General features: G+C 33.5%; 1 protein-coding gene across 5 annotated transcripts in view; it reads right to left on the bottom strand.

The window, feature by feature from the left end:
• Positions 1-24,214, bottom strand: part of LOC145688521 (putative receptor-type tyrosine-protein phosphatase mosPTP-1) — a 327,258-nt gene that overhangs the window by 63,551 nt on the left and 239,493 nt on the right. For all 5 annotated transcript variants that reach the window (XM_081762882.1, XM_081762878.1, XM_081762877.1 and 2 more), the window contains exons 2-3: positions 11,338-11,529; positions 2,334-2,614 (exon numbers count right to left, since the gene is read on the bottom strand). In XM_081762882.1, the coding sequence (XP_081619008.1) occupies positions 2,334-2,614; positions 11,338-11,529 (473 nt within the window). The remainder of the gene's footprint in view (positions 1-2,333; positions 2,615-11,337; positions 11,530-24,214) is intronic.

Raw genomic sequence — 24,214 nt, 5'->3', positions numbered from 1 at the left:
AATCAAATAGATAATTTGGGGTATTTATGAAAGTCCAGTGACTTAGGAGACCCTTAAATTATTGTGTATAGCAAGTTATTTTCTTCTCAAAAGTGAGAACCTTAAAAGCGAATCATGCTATACTTTATATTACAATTTGACGTCCCCATTAAATTTTCAATCTGTCAGTTATATTATAATTTGATAAGATGAACAAAGTTAGAAGAGAAGATTTTATGTAGCATGAATGATTCTTATTACATATGAATTTATTTCTGTCTCAGCAGGTGGTGAAAATTATGGTTATTAGTTTACATAACAGTCTGTTTAAAGTGGAATATCCTCTGAGGTATGAATTATTATTATTATTATTATTATTATTATTATTATTATTATTATTATTATTATTATTATTATTATTATTATTATTATTATTATTATTATTATTTGCTTTCAAATTAGATTACTTATATTTTTTTTTTCTGGAATGCAATGTTTGTATTTAATAAAATGTGCTGGGTGAACTTTTCTAGAACCACTGCTTAATTTCATTTGTTTCAAAGCCATTAAAAAAAATGTCACGATCATAATCATGTCACCACATGAGAAACAGATAAGTCCAGTCTGCGATAAATAGTATTATTTATTCGTTTCATTGTATATTACATACAAACTTTATAGAAAGACAAGTCACAAGAAATTATTTCTAGAAGATCTGAAAATTGTGATTCTAGAAATGGTAACATTCTCAGGCAAGCAATCAATGGGTGATAACTTTACTAACACAGTATATACAGGATATCCGAAAGTGTCATCAGCAATGCCGTATGTAATGAAATGTTGATAACTTGTATTTGTTTTAGATTGCAAGTCTATATTAGTTAAAATTTATTTTGCTCTTTCTTTCTTTCTGTTCTTGCTTTGGCGATTACTTTATCTAATTCACCTGCATATTCCTCGAGTCCTTAAAATGTTTTAATTTGATGTACAGCAGCGTTCATTTGAAATAATTATTTACAAACACTAATATTTTAATATTATGCTGGAAAATTATTTTACTTTTTGGCAACGTCTGTTTCGTCAATCCATAATATATTATCCGAACTACTTTTATCAATCAAATATGTTTTCTCATGTATTTGGCATTTGTAGATAAAGGATTGAGTGATTTGAATTCAAAAGTTTCTTTCTCAAAGTTTGTAATATTGCTTTATCTAAGATATATTCTTTTCACCTTATGTTAACTGTTCACACACACATTTTTTTTTTATAGAATTCGCAATAGTACAGTATGTCTGGCATTTGTAATGACACTTGCGAAGAGCTTGAATACTATGTACAGTCATTAGCAAAAGTAAACAGAACGTCTCATATCGTCGTATGAGAACCAGATTAGTTAACCATTTTCGTAGATTTACGATAAAGTCAGGTTTAAAATTAATCAAATGACACCAAGTGGTGCTTTCAGAATTATGTTTATAATTCAAGCAAACAAAAATCCCTTTCTTGGAGTTACGTTCCTTTGGTTCTCATGCGACGATATGGAGTCTGCATATAAAACGTGATATTTTGTCGATGACTCTACTCGGTTATGACAATGCCTATTAATTGCTTACATCAATTTGAATATTACATAAGGGCGGATCCAAGGGGGGGGGGCTATAGCATCCCCCTAACCCTCAGGTATACACTGGATAAAATGGACTTCAATCCTGTTTTACATTAGATAAAGCGGCAAACTATGATTTAGCCCCTCCCTTGATCATATCCTGGATCCGCCACTGTATATACATAGATAGATATGGATTTATTTACTATTGGCTGAAATTCTCGAATATTTATTGTTTTTAGCTTCGTTGCCTCTAGGCATTTGCTTCTACAACTTTGGGAAAAGTTATAACTACAAGGGATCTATTAAAATTAATCTTCAGATTTTATAAAGGCATTTTACAATTGGTAAGCATCTACTCTTAGATCTTTAGTAGTGGAATGAACTCTTCTTAATCTAGCAATGTGAACACAATAAACTACTAACAGAATCTAAAGAAACAAGTAGAATCACAAAATAAAAACGCGTATACTTTACTGTATGTACACAACTGAGGTACTCAATGGAAAGCAGGTACATGAGACATATTTCCGGAAACTTGCTTCCAGCGTCAACTTGCATGTATTCAATAATATTGCTATTATAGTTTCATGGGTCTATTTTAAAGTGGAATTAAATAAAACTATATTTCAACAGTCACATCGATTTTTAAATAGGGAACTCCTATTTCTGTGAAAAATTACTTTTTCATGTCATGTGCCTCTTTTCACTGAAACTCTCAATTTATTATTGAATATATACGTACCGTCTCTTCATCCTTATCTTTTGTTGTTTGAACAATAATTTCCTCAAAATCAAATGAATCTTCACTACGATATGCTACATAATAAAAATCAATGGAATTATAAAATTCAGCCGGTCGCTGCCACTGTAGGTATAACGAGTCATGAGAATAGCAAGTTAAATTCAAAATGCGCGGTGCACTTGGTCCACTAATATCAGTCTTTCGTTTAATGGGATCCGAAGGCTCGCCTTCGTTTTTACGGGTGAACGCTTTCAACCATATTTTGTACTCTGTATGAGGTTCTGGAAAAGAAGATAAGAAACAGTATTACTACACAACAAATATAATTAGAACTAATTATGTAACATTAATAATAATATAATTTCTAGAAGGATAAATTAATATCTTTGACAGTGATCTCGTGACTTTTAGCATGAATATATTGCGCAATAAATATCAGTTCAGATTTATACAAAATAAATAAATAAGTAAATAAACATATCATTTAAATGAGCAATAGCGCTTAAATTTTTTTCTCAAAGGTAGCCAGAGATATAACTGTCATGTAACAAATAAAAAAGATATTATATATATATATATATATATATAGAGAGAGAGAGAGAGAGAGAGAGAGAGAGAGAGAGAGAGAGAGAGAGAGAGGGAGAGAGAGAGAGAGAGAGAGAGAGAGAGAGAAAGAAAATTTCTAGGAGTTACTGATGATTAATTGCTCGGTATGTAAGATGTTTTAAATTGAGTGACATTTAAAAATTGTAAACTAAGATTGTTTCTTGTCAATTATTAAAGCATCGAGGTTTCCTTCTTTCTTTCAAACAACTGAAAAATAAAGGTTCAACGATGCAAAATGAATAAACAAAAGTAGAGGTATTTCTTATCATGTAAATATGTATATGTAGATTATCAGTTCCTGTTATGAGCCGGAAATCCGTAGTGTTGAAATTTATTATTAATATATTTGCAGACCTATGAAACTCTTCTTCTACACCGTCAAGAAACCATGAACGTATAATGAGAAAAATAGATGAAGCAGTCCAAGTCATGAAAATATAGTATGTGACTGGATATCAATCACACGCATATACATCAGAATAAAGAGCATGTACACGAAACTAGTTCGCAATATGTTCTATTGTAAGTAAAAATGCAATATCGCAATGAACTATAGCATTTACTTCTATACATAGCCCATGCCATAGCATTTTTAAAGCATGTGTTCTTTCACGTTTAAAATTAGAATAGTAGTGCTCCCTCTTTCTTTCTTTCTTTCTCTCTCTCTCCATATGCATGGATACATACATATTATTATATACATAAATACCTATATATGTTTTCGAACAAGAGAGATTTCTACGCAATCGAATACGCCTTACCATTTCTTTGAATGCATACAATTTACAAATGCCATTTCACTGCACACACGCAATTTCCTAATACATATTTATGACTTTCTTACACGCTGTATTCCCAAGGCTTGTATGGTTTACGACTACTCAGTAGGGTGTATCGAAAAAAACTTTTTTTCGAAATCCGGTTACGGCTAGTGCGGATTTTTGGCCAAATGGCATCAATAAAACGTATAAAAAATCTCAACTCGATCAGACAACTCCTTCTGCTGCCGAGTAGAGTCCAAATATTAGAAAAATCAACAAAAGATTCAATTTTCAACTGATTTTCCAAAAAAATATTTTTAAAATATTTCCTATATTTTCGGTCTTTTAAACTATTGAAATAGCATTGGAAAGGAGAAATAAATACATAAAACAAATTTATTAGGGTTATTTCTGTACATCACAAGCATAAAAACATAGTTAATTATTTGTAAAAATCCACTGATTTTCTGGCGTATCGTACAATTAAATTTTAATATAAAATTATTGAAGTCTCTTGAAAAACGAAGAAAACACTTTAGTGCTAAATTCTAAGAGCAGTCATAGTATAAATAATTTGCTCCCAATGCCGTATGCATCTGCTTGTCACACTAGATCGAATACGCGACAAAACGTACTAGCGACAAAACGTACCACCGACAGAACGTACCACTTACCCTGAGGGTTCTTCTGAAGGGTTTTCTAAAAACACTTTAAATAATGACAAGCGACAAAACGTACCACTTGCCTGGAGAGCTACTTCCAAGGAGTCTTCCAATCAGCCATCAAATAATGACAGGCGTCAAAACTTACTACTTGATAGGACGGTATACCGGCCAAAATAAAGTTAAAAGTTGAACAGATTGGTGATGAGAAAAGTGCCGATATAAGATCAAGACTAAGACTAAGGGATGCAAGACCATGACCATGCCTGATTTCCTCATTCTGTCCACCGAAAGTCCTATCTCCTGGACTTTCCCCCAAAGGCATTTCTTTAAATGGAAGAAGCACCCACTGATTTCTGTCGAAGGAAATACTTGGCGAAGCGCTGATATTGCCGACGATTCAAAATCCACGTTCACTATTTCTGGTTTCCACTCCGGGACAGACTGCAGGATGAGTTGAAACAAACGAATATCTGTCTCCTTATTCTTATTGGGTAATAAAGCAAAAACTACCGGATTGATGTTGTTTCTTCATACGAACTGCCAGAATCTGCATGGATACTGTAAATCTGAGAAAACTGTTTACTACAGCACTTGAAAGTACCACTATTCTACCCCCCCCCCCCCACGAAAATCTTTGGTGAACGTAAATTTTAATAACCACCACTGACCCTGTTTACAATGTAAGATTTCCTCGAACTAAATGTCTGACATTTCAAGGTCAATTTTTTCCTTTAAGTGGTACGTTTTGTCGCGGATTAAATATCTGAAATGTTTTAATTAGTCCATGACAGGTTGTCATTTACGACAGGTCGTCAAAAGTGGTACGTTTTGTCGCGAAAATGCAAGTGGTACGTTTTGTCGCTGGTACGTTTTGTCGGGACACCCACTAGATCACCTGCCGTCCACCTCTCCCCGAACGCCTCTTCTCTTGTACTTGCCCAGCTGAAAGGATCGGTCTTATCAGTCGCCAGTAGTCAACCAGCTGTGTCAAACGTGATTGTCGCTGCTTGAATTATTTATTAGTGCTGTAGGAAATTTTAACTAAATAATTTGTTTTCGTGTGAAGTGCAGTATGTAGAAGTGAGAACAGTGTTTCAGTTGTGTTAAGTACTTTTTATTAGGAAGAGAGTGACAGATACGCTGACGTTATGGCATCGACAAGTTTGTTACGGTCTGACGTTAGGAATAGCATTATTGGGACACCCAAGGAATTGGGTAGAACACAGCTACCAACCTTTGAAATGTATTGAGACAATACCTATGGGAGCGAGAAGAAAAAATGAGAATTTCGGGATCCAGGAAAGAGCCTACAACAAAGGATTTATCTTCTATCATCGCCAGGAAGATTGTAGAAAATTGAGATTACGCCTCAATCTTGTGGTTCTTTGATCTAGAAGAAAAGGCGCCTCTAGCACTGGTACTTTCCTTCCTTTTTCGCAGTTGCAGGCAAGAGGATCGGAAAACTTACAAAAGGCTATATCAAATGAAATATTTTTGGCAGACTGTTGAAAATCAGCAATTCGTTTCGCAGAAGTTTGGAAACCGGACTTTGCTGAGTTTTGCAAGTCACGGACAATATTATGGTACTTCAATATCATTGCAACAATCCTTCTGACACTGAAAATTGCTTCGCCGCTGATTGAGGCGTAATCTCAATTTTCTACAATCTTCCTGGCGACGATAGAAGATAAATCCTTTGTTGAAGGCTCTTTCCGGGATCCCGAAATTCTCATTTTTTCTTCTCTCTCCCATAGGTATTGTCTCAATACATTTCAACGGTTGGTAGCTGTGTTCTACCCAATTCCTTGGGTGTCCCAATAATGCTATTCCTAACGACAGACCGTAACAAACTTGTCGATGCCATAACGTCAGCGTATCTGCCACTCTCTTCCTAATAAAAAGTACTTAACACAACTGAAACACTGTTCTCACTTCTACATACTGCACTTCACACGTAAACAAATTATTTAGTTAAAATTTCCTACAGCACTAATAAATAACTCAAGCAGCGACAATCACGTTCGACACAGCTGGTTGACTACTGGCGACTGATAAAACCGATCCTTTCAGCTGGGCAAGTACAAGAGAAGAGGCGTTCGGGGAGAGGTGGGCGGCAGGTGATCTAGTGTGATAAGCAGATGCATACGGCATTGGGAGCAAATTATTTATACTATTACTGCTCTTAGAATTTAGCACTAAAGTGTTTTCTTCGTTATTCAAGAGACTTCAATAATTTTATATTAAAATTTAATTGTACGATACGCCAGAAAATCAGTGGATTTTTACAAATAATTAACTAGGTTTTTATGCTTATGGTGTACAGAAATAACCCTAATAAATTTGTTTTATGTATTTATTTCTCCTTTCCAATGCTATTTCAATAATTTAAAAGACCGAAATATATAGGAAATATTTAAAAAATATTTTTTGGAAAATCAGTTGAAAAGTGAATCTTTTGTTGATTTTTCTAATATTTGGGCTCTACTCGGCAGCAGAAGGAGTTGTCTGATCGAGTTGAAATTTTTTATACGTTTTGTTGATGCCATTTGGCCAAAAATCCGCACTAGCCGTAACCGGATTTCGAAAAAAAGTTTTTTTCGATACACCCTACTACTCAGCTGTACGTAAAGACTAGTTTACCTCAGAAAATTAAGGAATAACAAACATAAGTTATGTTTTCATAATCTTGAAGCGCGTCGACCCTGATATTAGAAAAAAAAAAATCTCAAATGCCGACACCTCGAAACCCGTAACACTTTGCATAATATTATACACAATCACAGTTTTTCTTTTAAATCTCCATTTTCATTTAAGATTAATATCACTCTTTCCAACAGCTTGTATGTATAGTGTGATTTTAAAATCCAGCCGGGCATCAAGAAATCATAGAATAAAAACCAAGAGTCGCGCCAAAATGAAATAATACATACAATGTTCATCAAGTTTCAAAATCTGACGAAAACGCACAGATGTTCAAGACCAAACCTTCAACTGTTCCCTATTGATGTTCAAACACACTTGTAGGTGTTTCCGTCGTTGCAGTTACCGAAAAGTGTATGTTGATAATCTCCATTTGGAATGTCCTAAACAATACATTTTTTTTTTATTTCTTTCTTTCTTTTAGGTTATGTATATTTGACAATTTGTCATTATTATTATTATTATTATTATTATTATTATTATTATTATTATTATTATTATTATTATTATTATTATTATTATTATTATTATTATTATTAAGTATTCTGCCTTTTGGCAGATCCTGGGATTAATGTTCTTTTTCCTTAATTCTCAGTTTGGGCCTGGATATGTTTCTTCCATATTTCTCGATTTTCTGCTTCCTCTTTTAACTCCCAATTTTTCTTCTATTTTTCAAATAATCGATCACTTGTGTTCTTCTTCCTATTCCGCGCCTCACTTCCATCTTTCCTTCTATGGCGGTATGAAGAAGCCAATTTCTTCGCAAGATGTGTCCAATCCAATTGGCCTTTCTACGAAAGACGGTGACTAGAAGCGTCCTCTTCTCTTCTACCGGTTTAAAAACGTCTTCGTTTGTTACTCTTTCTGTCCATTTTATCTTCGTCTTCCTTCAACACCACATCTCAAAGCTCTCTAAATATTTCTTACTTTTTTTATCGGCTTTCACAATTAGAAGTTACATAATTCTAAATCTGGAGACCTTGCAGGCCATGAAGTGAGTTTTATGCGACAAACCCATGTCTCACCAACTTCTTCATCCAAATGTCTCATCTGAAGAACAAAGCACGGATGTGTTGAAAGTCAACATCTGCAAATACGCATTTATAGTAAAACCACCCTCTTCGAAGAAAAACAAAACTGGGCCTATTAAATGCTCCCTGGTGGTGAAGCACTACAGATTAATCTAGGGGCTGTTCCATGCATGAATGTTATACTTATGTGAAGCTCATGTTCCTAATTATATCTACTCAATACACCCGACACATGAAAAGCAGACGCATCTGAAAATATGTAGCAGCAGCATTTTGTATCCGATTGACTGTCATCTCTGAAAATTGCATGTGAATATCGTAATTTTACTAACTAAAGTCTTGTTCTGAACCATTCTTATACAGTTTTGCTTTTAGTTCTTTAAGCAATATCCTGTATATCGTAGTGGCACTCACTATTAATTCTGTAGCCCTTCTCCTGATTTTTATTCCCCCAAACACACGTCCCTCATTGGAAATGAGAAGAAATCTAATTTTTATGACGGGATACGAGATGAGACAGAAATCTTTCAACAGAAACTAATACAATCTCCAAGACAAGACACCACTTTCACACACCTTTCTGAGACGAGACAGCTTAAACTTTTATTTTATAGGTAACTCTACTTAACGATTCAAGCACGTTCACGATCGCTGCAGATAAACAACTACGTTGTGAATTAGTAAATAATAATAATAATAATAATAATAATAATAATAATAATAATAATAATAATAATAATAATAATAATAATAATAATAATAATAATAATAATAATAATGTTGTTGTTGTTGTTGTTGTTGTTGTTGTTGTTGTTGTTGTTGTTGTTGTTGTTGTTGTTGTTGTTGTTGTTGTTGTTGTTGTTTCCAATTGTAGTATCCGGACAAACAAGTGCGCGCAGTAGCTGGTACATTATGAAGGGAAACAATTTTTGAGTTTTAAAGAAGTTACTCCTCATTATTTCAACGTTGTGATTTCTGGTTTTACTTTCAAAAACAGCTAAATTAATTAACTCATTCGACATACAAACAATTATTTAGAAAAAAAAAGTGTAACACTCGGATATGATTTAAGAAGAGAGAGGAAAACACACTATCGCGAATTTTATTTTTTTTACAACATTGTATAATGTATCACAGCCATGTCATTTAGACCAACGAAGGAGATTATAAATGCAAATGTACTGCGATGTAACTGTTGAAACAGAAACCAGTTAAAATCCAGGCATGCGGTACTTGCCCCAATATACAATATACTCGACCAAGGTACGAACACGCAAATCCAAGCTCCTGGGATATTTCCATTATTGAACAACTCTAGTTTAAGCGTATGTATAATTACAATTGACGTCATAACGATATGATTGAACGCTTATGTTCGTAGTATCCAACTGTCAGAATCAGCTGGCTGAAGACTCAGAGAGGCACAACAGGTACTACACTGTACTGATATGTAGATACAGTGGCACCTCCTAGAACTACAACAAATTTCCGAAATTTTAATAGCAGTACTTTAGGACGTTAATAAATCAGATAATAACAACATAGAGTTTAAATGAAGGGGCCGAATGTGGAAATATTTAGGTAACTGCGCTGTCTAGCACGGGAAATTGCTCACTCCAGGAACAATTTTTATATTTTGCTTTACAGAAGTGGATACATTTGTGTAAGGCGGGAAAGAAAGTATGCTCCTGATAACTTGATATTTCAGCTTCACATTCGAAAAGTTGCAACGGGATTGAACAAATTAGAACAATTCCAGATAATTTTTACCAAGCAGATCATTTCGTCTCCTGGTGCATACTAGGTATGTTTCATGGGACAGAGATTGTTGTACCTAGGGCCAACATTAAATGTAACGATAACTGATTATTTTCAGCGACTATTTTGTTTAGTTACAAAAATAACACACAGAACTATAGTCTGCCTCCGCTTTCCCATCGGAATTGCAATTGTTCTTTTGTAAAGTAAATCCAATAATAAGGAACACAATATATGTGTAAAAACATTGTTATAATATTATTTGCTGAAAGAACATGCAAATAATACAGAATAGGATATAATATAATATAGAATTAGGCGTCTTAGTTTCAGAAATTGATATATTCATTAGATCATTACAGCAAACAATGAATATAGGCCTATCCAAAATATTGTCCCTTGGTGTATGAAGACGCAGGTCCATTGGTACAACAATCTCCCAATTCATAAACAAAATCAAATTCTATAAATTCAGTGCATAATGAATTAAAATTACCTAAATGTAGGAAAAAAATAGATAGACATCTTAAGTGAACTGCTACATTTGCGTGCATCAAGAAAAATAGTTTCAAATGTCGAAAACAAAAATTTCTTCTAAACAAGAAAAACAAACGGTCTTCTCGGTAACTTGTTTCGTTGCCGTATACAATTATTTCATGATACAAAAAGTGCCTAGGAAATTTAGGAGGGTTGTAGTACCATGCTCCTATTAATACTGTTCCTCGAATGAGCAACTTCATCTTATGATATCATATTAAGGAGCAACCCCAACTTTGTCGAGTAAATCATAGCTTGCTTTCAAAGAGATAGCATTAAGTAGATAGTTTATATATGAAGAAATTTCAATTTTTAACACCTCTTTATTAAGATAATTTTGTAAAGCCAAGTAAAACACAGCCCAATTTCAAGTTACACAAAAGCTCTCATATATTTGTACCTGTTAAACCTGTAGTAATTAAATAGACTCGACATTCTCATGCAATATGTTTACAGATACATATCGAAGTGACTAATTTATTACTGGGAACGAATGGACATAAATGAGCCAGCTATTAATGTAATTTGTGGCTAACGTTACAACTCAGAATTGCCATGAATCACCGATAAGAAAGTAGTAGTTTAATTTAGCTCGAGTTATTCCTTCAATGGAGAACTGCATAAACTTAAGGTTTGATTATTTAAACGTTAGCATCTTAATCTCAGTCCCATCAAACTACAAAATTGAAAGTGCGCAATAATATGATAATACCTTTATGAACCAAAAGGTATTATATATATATAATCAATATATAATCAATAACTTACAATAAATCAATCAAATCTCTACAAGTTCACGTAGCATGAATGTGATTTGAGGCAAGAAATGCTGTCTTATTAGAGAGATATCCAATCTCAAACATGACTAGATACGGACGTCGAACACAGTGTATCATGTTGCATCTTCTACTTGCAAACATAACAAATTTTCTGCTCGAATACTTACTTAAACCTTCTAGAACATATTCCATTCGTGGTAAATTCTGCCGTACAGTCTTCACATCTGTGTAGTTGGAGTGCATGTAGTACAATCTATATCCAATAATTGCGCCATTGGGTTGTTCTGGTTGCGCCCACGCTAAATCTAGCATAGTAGAAGTTACTCGCAGGACTGTCACATTCACCGGTTTGCTGGGCACTACAAAAATCGAATAAAGAATATTACCTAACAATTCGTACACAAAATGAACATACAATGAAAGCAATATATCAACACAATTTAAATAGACACAACCCATTCATGTATAAATTAGTAAGTCATTAGTTATTTAGCAAAACCAAATATCATCACGAGTGTAAACTTATAAATACACATAAAAGCTAAAAGCATACAAGTAAAACAAAATCTACCAAGCATAAGTTCATATTGAGCTGCATGCCTTTAAACACAATTGCAACTGTTTGGATGCAAGCATTCCAACACATCTACTAAGATAAAAAGAAATGCTTATAAATAATAAATACACATAATACTGACAAGCATGTATAGAGATTTCCATGATTTTTACGATTTTTTTTTTTTTTTTTTTTTTACGAGGAGTGATGTAAAAAAAGTTACAAAGCACAGAACTTTTATGTTATTCACTGTTACTTGACGAAAATTTGTTTGTAGATTAATAACATGTTTGTCTTGGTGCAGGCTTGAAGACTTCGGATTCCAATCATGTATACCCGAGAAGGGGACATTAAAAATAGTGACTCGTCTGGAAAATTAGTCAAAAGTAGATGTAAGGTCAGTAGTGCGGTTCCTGTGGGCCAAAAACACTACTCTGCAGACGTTCATAGGGAGATTGTGCAGGTGTACAGGGAAGGCTAAATTTCAAAGCAACATGTAGGGAAGTGCGTTCAGAGAAAGACGGAACAATATATTTAATGACAACAGCGTTAGACCCAGTACTTCAACTAATCACGTTACGCTTAGAACGACTAGAGCACCCCCTTCTACAGCCCTGACCTAGGCCCAGTGACTTTTACATTTTCCGTGTTCTAAAGCAAAAAAAAAAAAAAAAAAAAAAAAAGGCTAGTCACCATTATTTGGCACGGATTATATCAAAACCGTTGTCTCGCGGTGGCTACGAGAACTTGACACGGATTTTTATGCAAATGGTATAGAAAACTTTATCTGCCGTTGTGATAAGCGGTTGAACAAAAACTGTGGTTACATCTACGACTATTGTTGAATGCCCTCTATCGTCAGGCGTATTGGTCTTCCAGATATGTCTCACATATAAGCCATAATAGGATTTGTAATTTTTTTTCGATCATTCCTCATAAATCGTGTACCGTTGATACATACATGTTGTCTCAAACCAGATTATATTAGATATTCTTGACAATATATTATTTATGCAAAATTTATACATATATAATTGATTTATGAAAAATAAACTTCTCACATAGCTTAAAAACTACCTTCACTTCAAAAATAGCAAGAAGTATCTTTATTAGTATATATATATATATATATATATATATATATATATATATATATATATATATATATATATATATATACTAATAAGCACATACGAAATACTGTAACGAACTTCTTGATTCTTAGGAAAAAAAACCATTATTAAGTCAAATATTACCATTTGAATGTTTAAAATACTAAAAATTATAAACACATACTATACAAATGTCTTCAATAATAATAATAAATGATCACTGGAAAAGAAACTAACAATTGAGTACATTGGTAATAACTATATCAATCTGTATAAATTTCAAAGAAATAGTCTTTCACACGAATAACAATAGTACATAAAACCTCCACAAGATACATTTTCTCTTATTATATAAAAACGGCGAATTAATTAGTATGAAACGAAGTATCAGTAATAAACTGAACTATTATATGCGTAAATCAAGATATATATATATGGGTACTCTCTCTATATGCGTAAATCAAGATATATATATATATATATGGCTACTCTCTTATATAATAAACTTCCTCAATATATTCGAATGGCGAAACAAATAGGAACATTCAAGAGATTGACAAAAAGTTATCTAATAGAACACTCCTTTTATTCTGGGAATGAATTTCTAAATACGTAAATGAATAATTACTGATAATATTCAAAACTTATTTTTATTATTACTCTTCATTTCCTAAGTTTTGCTTAGTATTATAAAAATTCAATTGTGTATGTATATGTTACAAATATATGTATCTATAATTTGATGAGCCTTACTCATACACACAAACTGGTGTAATATGTCTGATTATATACAGGAAATAAGACTGAGCTGAATTGAATACGAAATCAAAATTAGGACCACAGTGACATTAACGTCACTGAGGATCGAAGGAAATAAGTTACTCGTAATGAAGTGTAAGTATTCAATAAATATACTAATAGTTGCTCCGAAAATGATTTCTTCCATTGCTAAGTTTAAAATATATTCATAGATAACAGAAAAAAGCTGAAAATAAAAAAAAAAATAAATAAAAGAAAAAATAAGCAATCAATAGATCACGAATTGTGGGTAGAAGATCTGGTATCTTTCTATTTTATGATATTCAAGAAGTATTGATTTTGGTTGCACAATACCCATTCCGTTGTAATGAAAGTATGTAGAGCATAAATCAATGTACATACTGTTCCACAGCGTTCGACATAGAAATAAAAATTACTATAAGTATATCAGTATGCATAAACATATCTTAATGTTTCAATACTGTACAGTATATCTAAATTGAGTTATACTCTTTTTAATATTTTTAAAACTGATATGACTTTTAGCATCTTAATTTACTAGCGATGTGCCATACCAGCCCGATTCGATTATGGTATTCCAAAGAACAAGCAATAATTTAGGCTGTAGGCGAAAGTTTGCATAAATATTTGTAATTTTCGTAATTAAACCACGTAAATTATGCGTTTTTTAAAGTATCTTTCGTTTGCTCAACTTTACCAGTTTCAGAAGTGGAATGTGTCCTTTTAACGCAAACTAGCTATTTCCAGAAGAAAGCTTTCATAAACTCCTCTTTCAGTTGTTACCTTAAGAGTTGACCATTGATACATTTTGGGACAACTTGTGTGTAAAAGAATCAAAGGATTTCTGAGGGACTATTTATTTAATCAGTTTAAGAAATTCGAATCGTTACATGCCCATCTAATAGAAATTCTGCTTTAGATCCAAAACTATAAGCTTTATTTACCAAGATGACTATATGTGTCTAGATTTTTAACTTTGATCCTTTTACAAATTCTTGCTCAAAATCTTACGTAAAACTGAAAAATGTGTAGATACTGACACAAAAAAAGGATAGCCATTCGACTAGTATAGAGTATAGACTGATGAGCCTTCCTTAACAAAATTCTTACGTATTAAATGTAATTCAGGGACGGCTACAAGGATTAAACATACAAAAATAATTTCAGGGCCCTCCTATAACTCTACAGTTTGTTTCATGTTAACTTATACCGATATTGGGAACTACAATACACTTTACTATATAACACTTCAAAATGAAAGCAAAAGAATCATTCATGTTAAAATATGAGCAGATGCATAGGCTACTATGGAAAACTTATATAAACTTCTCATTTTGTAAGACTGGCTTAGCATGACTTCAAAGAGCAAAACCTAACACTGACACACCAAACTCCTGGCGGATCAACCATTGGACGCCAGACTCTACCAGCTGGCTTGTGTCACTCATGTCTTTGAGGTGATATGCGGTCAGCACATCGGATTCCCTTGCCATTAATACTGGCTTTCTAGACCGGAGTCTGCTACTCTCTTCTTTCAGATAGTCCCCCAACTGTCCTCACAACGCTGTGTGGACGCTGCAATGCTAACATCATCTACGAGTACGAACGGTTACCCACCTTCCCTCTGACCAGACCCGGCACTGCTTCACTCCGCAGATCTTACGAGAAGCAATATTCCACTGCGGCTAGAGCATTAGTTATTTAGCACTGACAGATTTACTTGTGATTAATTAAGTTACATCTCGAACACAAAAGACAATATACGTACGCACACAAACACGGTTAGACTTATGGGCAGTTTCGACAGAATTTATATCTCCCAAGCAAGTTGCAAATGCCATTATTTAACTATAATTTACGTTGAAACTGGGTGTTCATGGAATCAGGAATAATGTTGTAGAAACATTATAAATTCTGCCTTTGCCGGATCTTTCAGTGGCAGAAGCGTCGGCATAACTGCGTCAGCATAACAATCTAATAATTTTCTGAAGAAGAAAAAACATCTTAGCTCCCAACATTAAAAAAAATTTTCTATTTTTACAAAAGAAATAACGAATGTATCACAAGTGATTTTGTATTTTCTGATTTCTTAAAATAATTTCTCTTAAATACTTAACTCTATAAAAACTAGCAGGAAACCAAATGTATTCTATCAGCAACAGACTGTCCTGTGTAGTCAACAGGAGGCAGTACACATATTGATGAGAGTAAGTTGTGCTAGGTTTTCTTAAGAAAAATGTAAAACAAAATTATTTATTGAAAAATTTTTATTTGCGCTATTGTAAAAATTCAAGTTTCCTTAATTTTAAACAAAATACTAATAATAATAATAATAATAATAATAATAATAATAATAATAATAATAATAATAATAATAATAATAATAATAATAATAATAATAATAATAATAGCAGCTTAAGTTTTAACCTAGTTTTCATTATTTTCTCAACTCACTTCCTAACATTTCAAACCATGCACTGTGCATAATGAACTTTACTTTCTGTAAGCACTCCTGAAGTAGTACTGAAGTATTTAACCTAATAATAAACCAACAAAACATATGTCGAGTAAGTCCTGCACACTGTAGTCGTATTAAATTACATTCATGTACATTGAACATATGCCCCTATTCAGAATCCATGCACTCTGATCAGCAGGAAACAATTTTTCAAACAAAAGTTCGTGTGCTTTCTTTATTCGAAGTCTATTTTAACTCTATATGTAACAAAACATTCTACCTACGAGTGTCTGCAGAAAATATTGAAAAGAAAAAATATATGTTATTCTTCTCCTGATGATCATAACTGAACATACGAGGAACATTGAATAATTCAAGCTCTTTGCAGAATGTCTTTAGCTGAAGGCTAAACTAAACACAGCTAAAGCGTTGATAGATAAACCTATCCAATTCCCATACCGCCATGTAATGCACACCCACGTTTCGCAGAGTAATGTTGATTCTAGTGGAGGAAGTTTGGAAAATGTATACAGAAAAGGAGGAAGCGTCATGCAGGGAAGGAAAGGGGGAATTCAAGTGTAAACATTGCTATCTCGCATTGCAAAGTCAAACTATTCGAGGAAGTAATTGTACTGGCAAGGAAGGTTTCTTACGCAAAATGTCTGAACCTTGTGTTATTCTTTCATAGTTTTCCCATTACTGCTCTGGACAAGATCAATTTTACTTAATTCATTACAGCACTCTTTGCACGAATATACCTGCGTGCTATTCTTGTCAAGAGCTTTGGAACCATTAGCTAAGCAAAAATTACAATTTTCTTCACAAAGGAGGAAATTCTTTCTGCGTCACCAAAAACCACATCCACATTGGATAATTCGTTTTGAAGTTATAGGGGGGGGGGGAAATGTGGCCATGTGAAATAAATTTTACTGGTCATATATTTAGATAAGCTTGAACTACTTTTGCACAAATCAGTTCTTTTCTTGTTCTTTTTTTCCACCGCATTACATTTAATAGTACGGAATATTGATTATTTACTAGAACAAGCAAACCATGAGAAGCATGCACTGGGTCGAACATAAATATAAACTTACTGGATATACTATTGTAATTATCATTTATTGCGCCCGTAGGATGACCTGATCATCACAAAAGAAAAAGAAAGAAAGAAAGAAAAAGAAAGGGAAAGAAAGTATATTAATTCCTGTATATCATTTCCAGTCTTTACATTATACGAGTAGAAATTGTATATTTGAAGTCGCTCATATTTATATACTAGTGTGCTAATGAATTTCAACCGAACTTCGGACAAACATTTTATAGAAAATACTTAACATAATGCTTCGATCACAGATAAACAACAAAAATAATTTTGTTCAACCATTATTTTATAAAAGGATCTGAAGTTTTGTAGTTCATTTCCTGATTATCAAAAAAATCTGTGACGAAGTCATCAAGGACATTCGATCGTGACAAATGGGCAAATGTCGTATATCTTGTTCCATACTGTATTTAAAAAAATGAAAAGAAAAAAAAATGAACCGAAACATAACGAGATTAACATATTTGTGTAAGATGTATATAAAATATTCAAAACTAGTATCGTGAATTACCGGAATAAAATAAAAAAAAAACTTTTCCCAAATAACGTATTTCAAAGAACCCTACCAGTGCATTTTTTTAAAAATAAAAGTAATTGGTTATTTGAAGAGAAACTTCCCAAATGTAAAGTTCAGTTCATCTTCCACAAAAATATATAGGAGACATGTAGAATAAAAGCAGAATAAACGAAAATTTCTGAAGAAAATTTTAAAAGAAACAAGTTCTATGACTAAAAGCTTCCGTTGTGGAGAAATGCTAAATGCCGTTCGCAACGATCAATACTGCCCCCTTCCCCGTATGAAAAAGGAAATGTGCAAGTCTGTAAGAAAGTTTTTGCTTTTCTTTTCCCTTTGTATCTCAACAACCACAAAAGAAAGTACAAAAGATAAGAAAGATAGCTGATGGCATAGTTTTCCTCAACGATTTTTTTTTATAAGCAACGGCGCGCCAGAGTAACCGCAAGAACACTGTTATTGATCGAATAGACCGAAAATTCTTCTTGTACTCGAAGATCACTGCATCCAAGTTTTGCGTATGTTATTAATGTATGCTTGAACGAACTTTCAAATTTGATGTGGGCTCCATCCTTTCCCAATAAGTAAAAAATAAATCAAATATTGTAATGGATATATAGTTATTGTTAATAGACGTTGCACAACAATCACCTAACAATCAGTAAAATAATAATTAACTGTAAACGTACCATCACTGGAGAATACGATAGTGTGGGAAAGAGAAGCACGTGAAAAATAAAGAAAGAAGCAAGTGCTCAGTTCTAGAGGAAGAGGAGAAACGACTGTCCGAACATTCAAATGCGACACAGTTCTTATTTTGTACAACATTCCTACATTTATTTTCGGGTGACTGTGGACAGGATCAGAAAAAAATCACTTGGTTTCAAGTACTGAAAACACAGACGTCTGTCGAGTTAAGGTAAAACATCGACACAAAATTTCAAGGGCAGTGACGGTTCTTAAGGGAAGCCGACAAGTTAAGGGAGACAAGCTTCCCTAAGGTATTAATTTCTGTCTACAGTTTTCTGAAGCTGTATGGAGCCTTCTTTTCGTGATTGTGACTATATATATATATATATATATATATATATATATATATATTACTTCTTCGATGCGACTTCCTTCAGTATCAGCTACTGATCAAGGGTGAAAGGTAGAATTGATGTTCAAATGCGGATAAGAAGAATGGAAACCTTCGAAATTTTATTTCAACCTATTAATATTTCGTTGTGTTGTAAAGAGGGCATTAAAGCAACACGTGTATCACTGTGATCTGGTACATTATGACAGAAAATCAAGCAGAAAGAAACGAGAGACAGGGAACGAAAAGAGGAACACTCCTGGAACAGAAAGTTTTCATAATACTATAAAAAATATGTATGTAACAATGTGTAGTACAGTTACTGTTTTATCATTTATTTATTTATTTCAAGATGCACAATGCATAATAATAATAATAATAATAATAATAAGGAAAAAGAAGAAGAAAAATAATACGTTGTTTTTAGCCGTAATTCTCAGTGGTATAAGATTGACACCCAAAATTTTATGTTTCATGTAACTGTTGCATTCTAGTAAATACTAACCACAAGAGCCAAAAACCTGGGGGCCCAAACCCCTTTATGCTACCAATATTGTTGTTCAGGAGGCTGAGACTTCCCGATGTCTCAGTGTCGTTTTCGTGTTCTTGTTTCTATAAAACATTTTATTGGCAACGTTTCTTTAATACTACTATTAATAAATTAGTATAATATTGAAAAAAAAAAAAAGAAATATTTATATTTACAAAAATTAGCGGAAACTATTAGGCGATAAAACTTTACTATAACTGAGCCCCATATCGCATTAACTCCAAAGACTAATCAATTACAATGTGAATTGAATTTGATAAGTTGTGATTCAATTTATAGCTTACACAGTTCTGATCGCTCTGAATATCTGGCCGATTTCAGAGCATAGCAATCAAAAGTATTGAGAACCTGAATGGATAATGTTCTTGAGTTTGTTTCGAAACAAAACTCAACCTTCCTTGATACTATTTCACATGCTATATATAGATGTGCATGTATAGACAAAAAGCGCTTTGCATACTCTAATTTTCGTGTTGTCAAAATATGCTACAGAGCAAGTTAATTGCTTCTTATAATTGTTCAGAACGCTACTTTATTCATGAAACTATTACTGTATGATAGTTTGTACACGAGAAATATCACATATACTGAAAAATCAAACATTTAGGTGCTACTCTTGTTGAGAAATCAGAATGTAAACATGGTTGCCAAAGATAAATTTCAAATCTCCGTTAAAAGAGTGGCGTGTAGAGGAAGTGAGTGTAAGTATAAGAGTGAGTGTTTTACGTGACAACTCATTAAAAAAGAAAAAAAAAATATCTTAAGATCATAAACTGAAATAAATTGTTGGATTAACAATAAACACTACTGGCATAATCTCGATAAAACTTTGATGTAACATTTCACTCTTTTCTCAGCGGACTTCTTCATTTATAGTCATTTTTAAAGTTTTTTTTTTTTTTTAATTCGGATCAGCAAATTAGCAAGAAAGTTTGATATATTGGACTAAAACCAAAGCTTAAGTGTTAATCTCACCAATGGTCCTTGTGTACTGTCTAATGTATTTTTAAGATAATTGTCAGTTTCTACCAACTTCAGTCATCATAATGTTGTTATTAATTTGATTTAAGAAGTCTTTTAAAATTCTATCGACTTTTTAGGTAAACAATAAATAAGAATACTTTACGACTGTGTACCACTAAAAATCTCTGAACTTTTCCAGCTATTTTGAACATATTGGCAAAATAAATATACGCACTTGTGTAATTGTATACTATTTAAAAAATACTATCAAACGAAGTGTATAGTGTTTTCCTGTGTTGTTAATTCGCAGCCAGTCAATTATAATATCCCTAAGTAAATTGATGAAAACTGAAAATTGACTTGTCATTAAATGTTATTTAACGTCGTTTTCTTAAGAGCATCGTCTGTTAGCATCAATCACTAGTTAATGAGTCTTCAGACTTTTACCAAATGGTTAGCTGAAAGATCATTTAGCGATTCCGAAAAAAGCTGTTAAAAGAGGTGGATACATATGTAACTGTGCCATACAAACTTACAGCCCCAAGAGAGTAAACTCAAGATACAATGTTGGAGTGAGATTTTCACCAAGACTGTACGTATGGCATTATTTAGTTATATACGCACGTCCTACTGAGCAAGTATGATAAAACAATTCCAACACGGTTTTGTTTCAGAATTTCCATGCGCGCCAAAAAAAGTTCATGAACTCGATTATATATTTGCTTTGTGGCACGTGTCTATGTAGTTCTATCTGACGTAGAGTACAAAATACGTACTACAGCCCTAATGTAATCTGTTTGAAGACCTTTATTATCATGCTTAAATGTCAAGGGTTACTTCACCGCAGCTCGTATTTATGACGCCTTGGCGTAGATGACGCGGTTTGCATTTTACAGAGATAGCTAATATGAAACTAAATGCGGCTGTATTTATGTTACCGCATCAATAGCATGTAGAGGCGACGCTAGGGGTGTGACTTGTGCGGATTGCACTGAGTGACACCAAGATTATTGTATAAAAGTGTATGTACTTTTCCTGTAAAAACCTGATTTGAAAGATAAATAGTCTCCTCCTTGCAAATGTTGCTAATATTTTTCAAGTATAATATTGTGTAACGTGGTCCCCGTGGTACTGTATGATTTAAGCATAGGTTTGCATGTTATGAATTTCGAGCGCCTATTTACGGGAAAGGGAGAAAAGGGCGTAAGGAGTGATATATATATATATATATATATATATATATATATATATATATATATATATATATATATATATATATATATATATATATATATATCCAGATACATATTGGACAATAGACCATACCACACTTATCAGTTACACGAATACTAAAACCACATTTGATGTCCAATATTGGGATATTTTAGCTGACCTATAGCACTATGAGTTATTATTGGATTTGATTGTGTCAACTCTATTAATAGTTGACGTTTCAGAAACAAGAACTCACTTGAGTTCATATTATACGACCTGGTGTCTACGCTAAGGTTTTCCCATGATCTCTTTACATCCCGTATTTGTAAACAGCATGATAAAATGACTGTGTATTATTTCTGTTTCAGAAACTGTAATTGTTACAGCTTTTCAGATTTTTTTTTCAAACGCGTCATTTTCTTTCAGTTTTCTGATATTTTCCTATGATATAATAGTGTAGTTTCACATGGTATTCAAACACGTAACAAAAGTTTTTTTTTGGTTAAAATTTAGTAAAAAGGACTGTTAATCGTCAATAAAACTGTAACATGCTTCTTCCTATCTTTACTTCTTTTTTTTTTTTTTTTTTTTGTACAAACGTTATTCACTATAACTTAGCCAAATTTAAAAGAGATGGATGTTTTAACTTTGTACAAAATCAAACTGGATCAATAAGAGAACAAAATACACCTACTTATTATTTTGTTTCATTCATTACCAGTATATTTTATTTTGTATCTTACCGACATACCACACATAATTAAACTCTCTCAATAAAATAAACACTGTCTTTGAGATCAAGTTTCGATACACATCTTCTGAAATTGACTGAGCTACTGTGACTGTTAAAATGAAATTAAACTTCTAGTTTTACATGCCAAGGTCGTGTCCTTTAGGCTAAATTAGAGATATGATTAATGAAAGTGAATGATTGTAAATGAATTGGCGGAATGAGAATGTAGGAGAAAACGGGAGAACCCCGCCAAAACACACAAACACAATGTTGTCCATCACAAACTTATATGGCCTGGGATCGAACCACGGAACCCTAGCACCAGAGGTGAGCGATCTACGACCGACCCACCATGTCCCGTTACTGAAAATCGTCGTTCCCGAGAAAATACATTGGAAATGTAAGGGAAACCTGCTGCCATCTATTAAGTATTGCTGTGCTTTTACACTCACATTAATCATCTTATTTTTTATTACTTTAGTTAAGCAATGTGCTTTTGAAAACACTGTGGAATGTTTTCCGGAAACATTAAATAACCAACACCAACTCAATATTATTCGAGTTACCGTGAATGTTCCTTTCATCGACAGCTTATTCTTTAAGACTTCGGTGAATTTTACATTAATAATAAAATCTGCTAAACAGTAACGAGAATAGGGCCGCGGTGGCTCAGTGGTAGAGCGTTCACCTCTGGTGCACGGGGTCCCTGGTTCGATCCCAGCTCGTGCCAAGTGAACTGTGTTGGACAAACACTGCGTGCGTGGGTTTCCTCGGGATTCTCCTGTCTCCTCCCACTTTCTTCATTCCACCATTTCATTCATTCCTCATCACTGTCTCCTTTAGCCAAGCCGGCATAATCATGGGATGTAAAATTCAAAGATTCCATTTCATTTTAGTAACGAGAATAATGTAAAATTTAATTTCTCTCCGTAGATATCAACCAGCAGAGAATTTTGCTGTTATCTAAAGGCGAAATACTACCTTTGTTTCAATAGTAGAGAATGGGATATGGATAGTCATCGTGACAGTCACCGTTACCGGTGAAATGTTAATGTTTATTAATTTTATTTATAAAAAAAATGGACATTATCAGCATCTATGGCCTTAAGACTGTCATGTATGAGGGATGATGTTCCTCGGCGAGCACACTGTTCAAGGAAGAGGAAAGGAATGAAAGAAACGATCTGGGGCTTGTACGTTAGGTATCATCCCGACATTTGTTCTGGATGAATGAGAAAAAAAAACAAACAGAAAAATCCTCACTCAGGATGGCTGGCCTGAGAAACCTGTTACACCTTCTCGCCCAAATTATACTCCTTGGAAATCATTCCTGGACCACTCGCACCAAAATTGAGGGCGTTGCCAACGACGCTACGCAGGGCCACAAATGTCTTAACGGATTGACTCCATTAACGAACTCGGCGAATGTAGTCGCTTTAGCTACATATTACGAAAAATAAACGGATTTTAAAAAATCACTTTCGCTCTAAAGCTACTGTGTGGAGTAACGGAGTACATACTAAGAGTAGACGCCCATAAATCCTAAATGTTGTTCATAGCTTCCTCTCGCCCAGTATAAATAATTAATTTTTAGTCAATCCACCTTGCTGTCTTTCCCAAAAGCATAAGTTGATTGACTGATGGGGTTTAGTGTCCCTTTTCAAAACCAAATCCATATGAAGCAGGACCTACTGCTAAGAGTGGGATCCGTACAACCATTCGGAGAGGTGCAGGGATCTGACCGGAACCCTAACCCAGGATCACTCAGAAAGCACACTCATTAGCCACTTTACTACACAAAAAGCACGTCTCACACAATGTACACTAATTTCATTTGAGTTCAATCGATATACGCCTAAAATGTCTGTTTTGGAAATGTCTAAGTGACAAATAATAGCACATATGGATGTCATTCTTTATAGCCCACATTATGATTCTTCTCAAATCACCACTCTAAGTTCTACTGGAATTTGTGAATTT

Source organism: Thermobia domestica, chromosome 6 (genome assembly GCF_964235325.1).
Source record: "Thermobia domestica chromosome 6, izTheDome1.hap1.1, whole genome shotgun sequence".
Taxonomy (NCBI): domain Eukaryota; kingdom Metazoa; phylum Arthropoda; class Insecta; order Zygentoma; family Lepismatidae; genus Thermobia; species Thermobia domestica.
The sequence above is the reverse complement of the archived record's forward strand: the minus strand, read 5'-3'. Positions and strand labels throughout refer to the sequence as shown.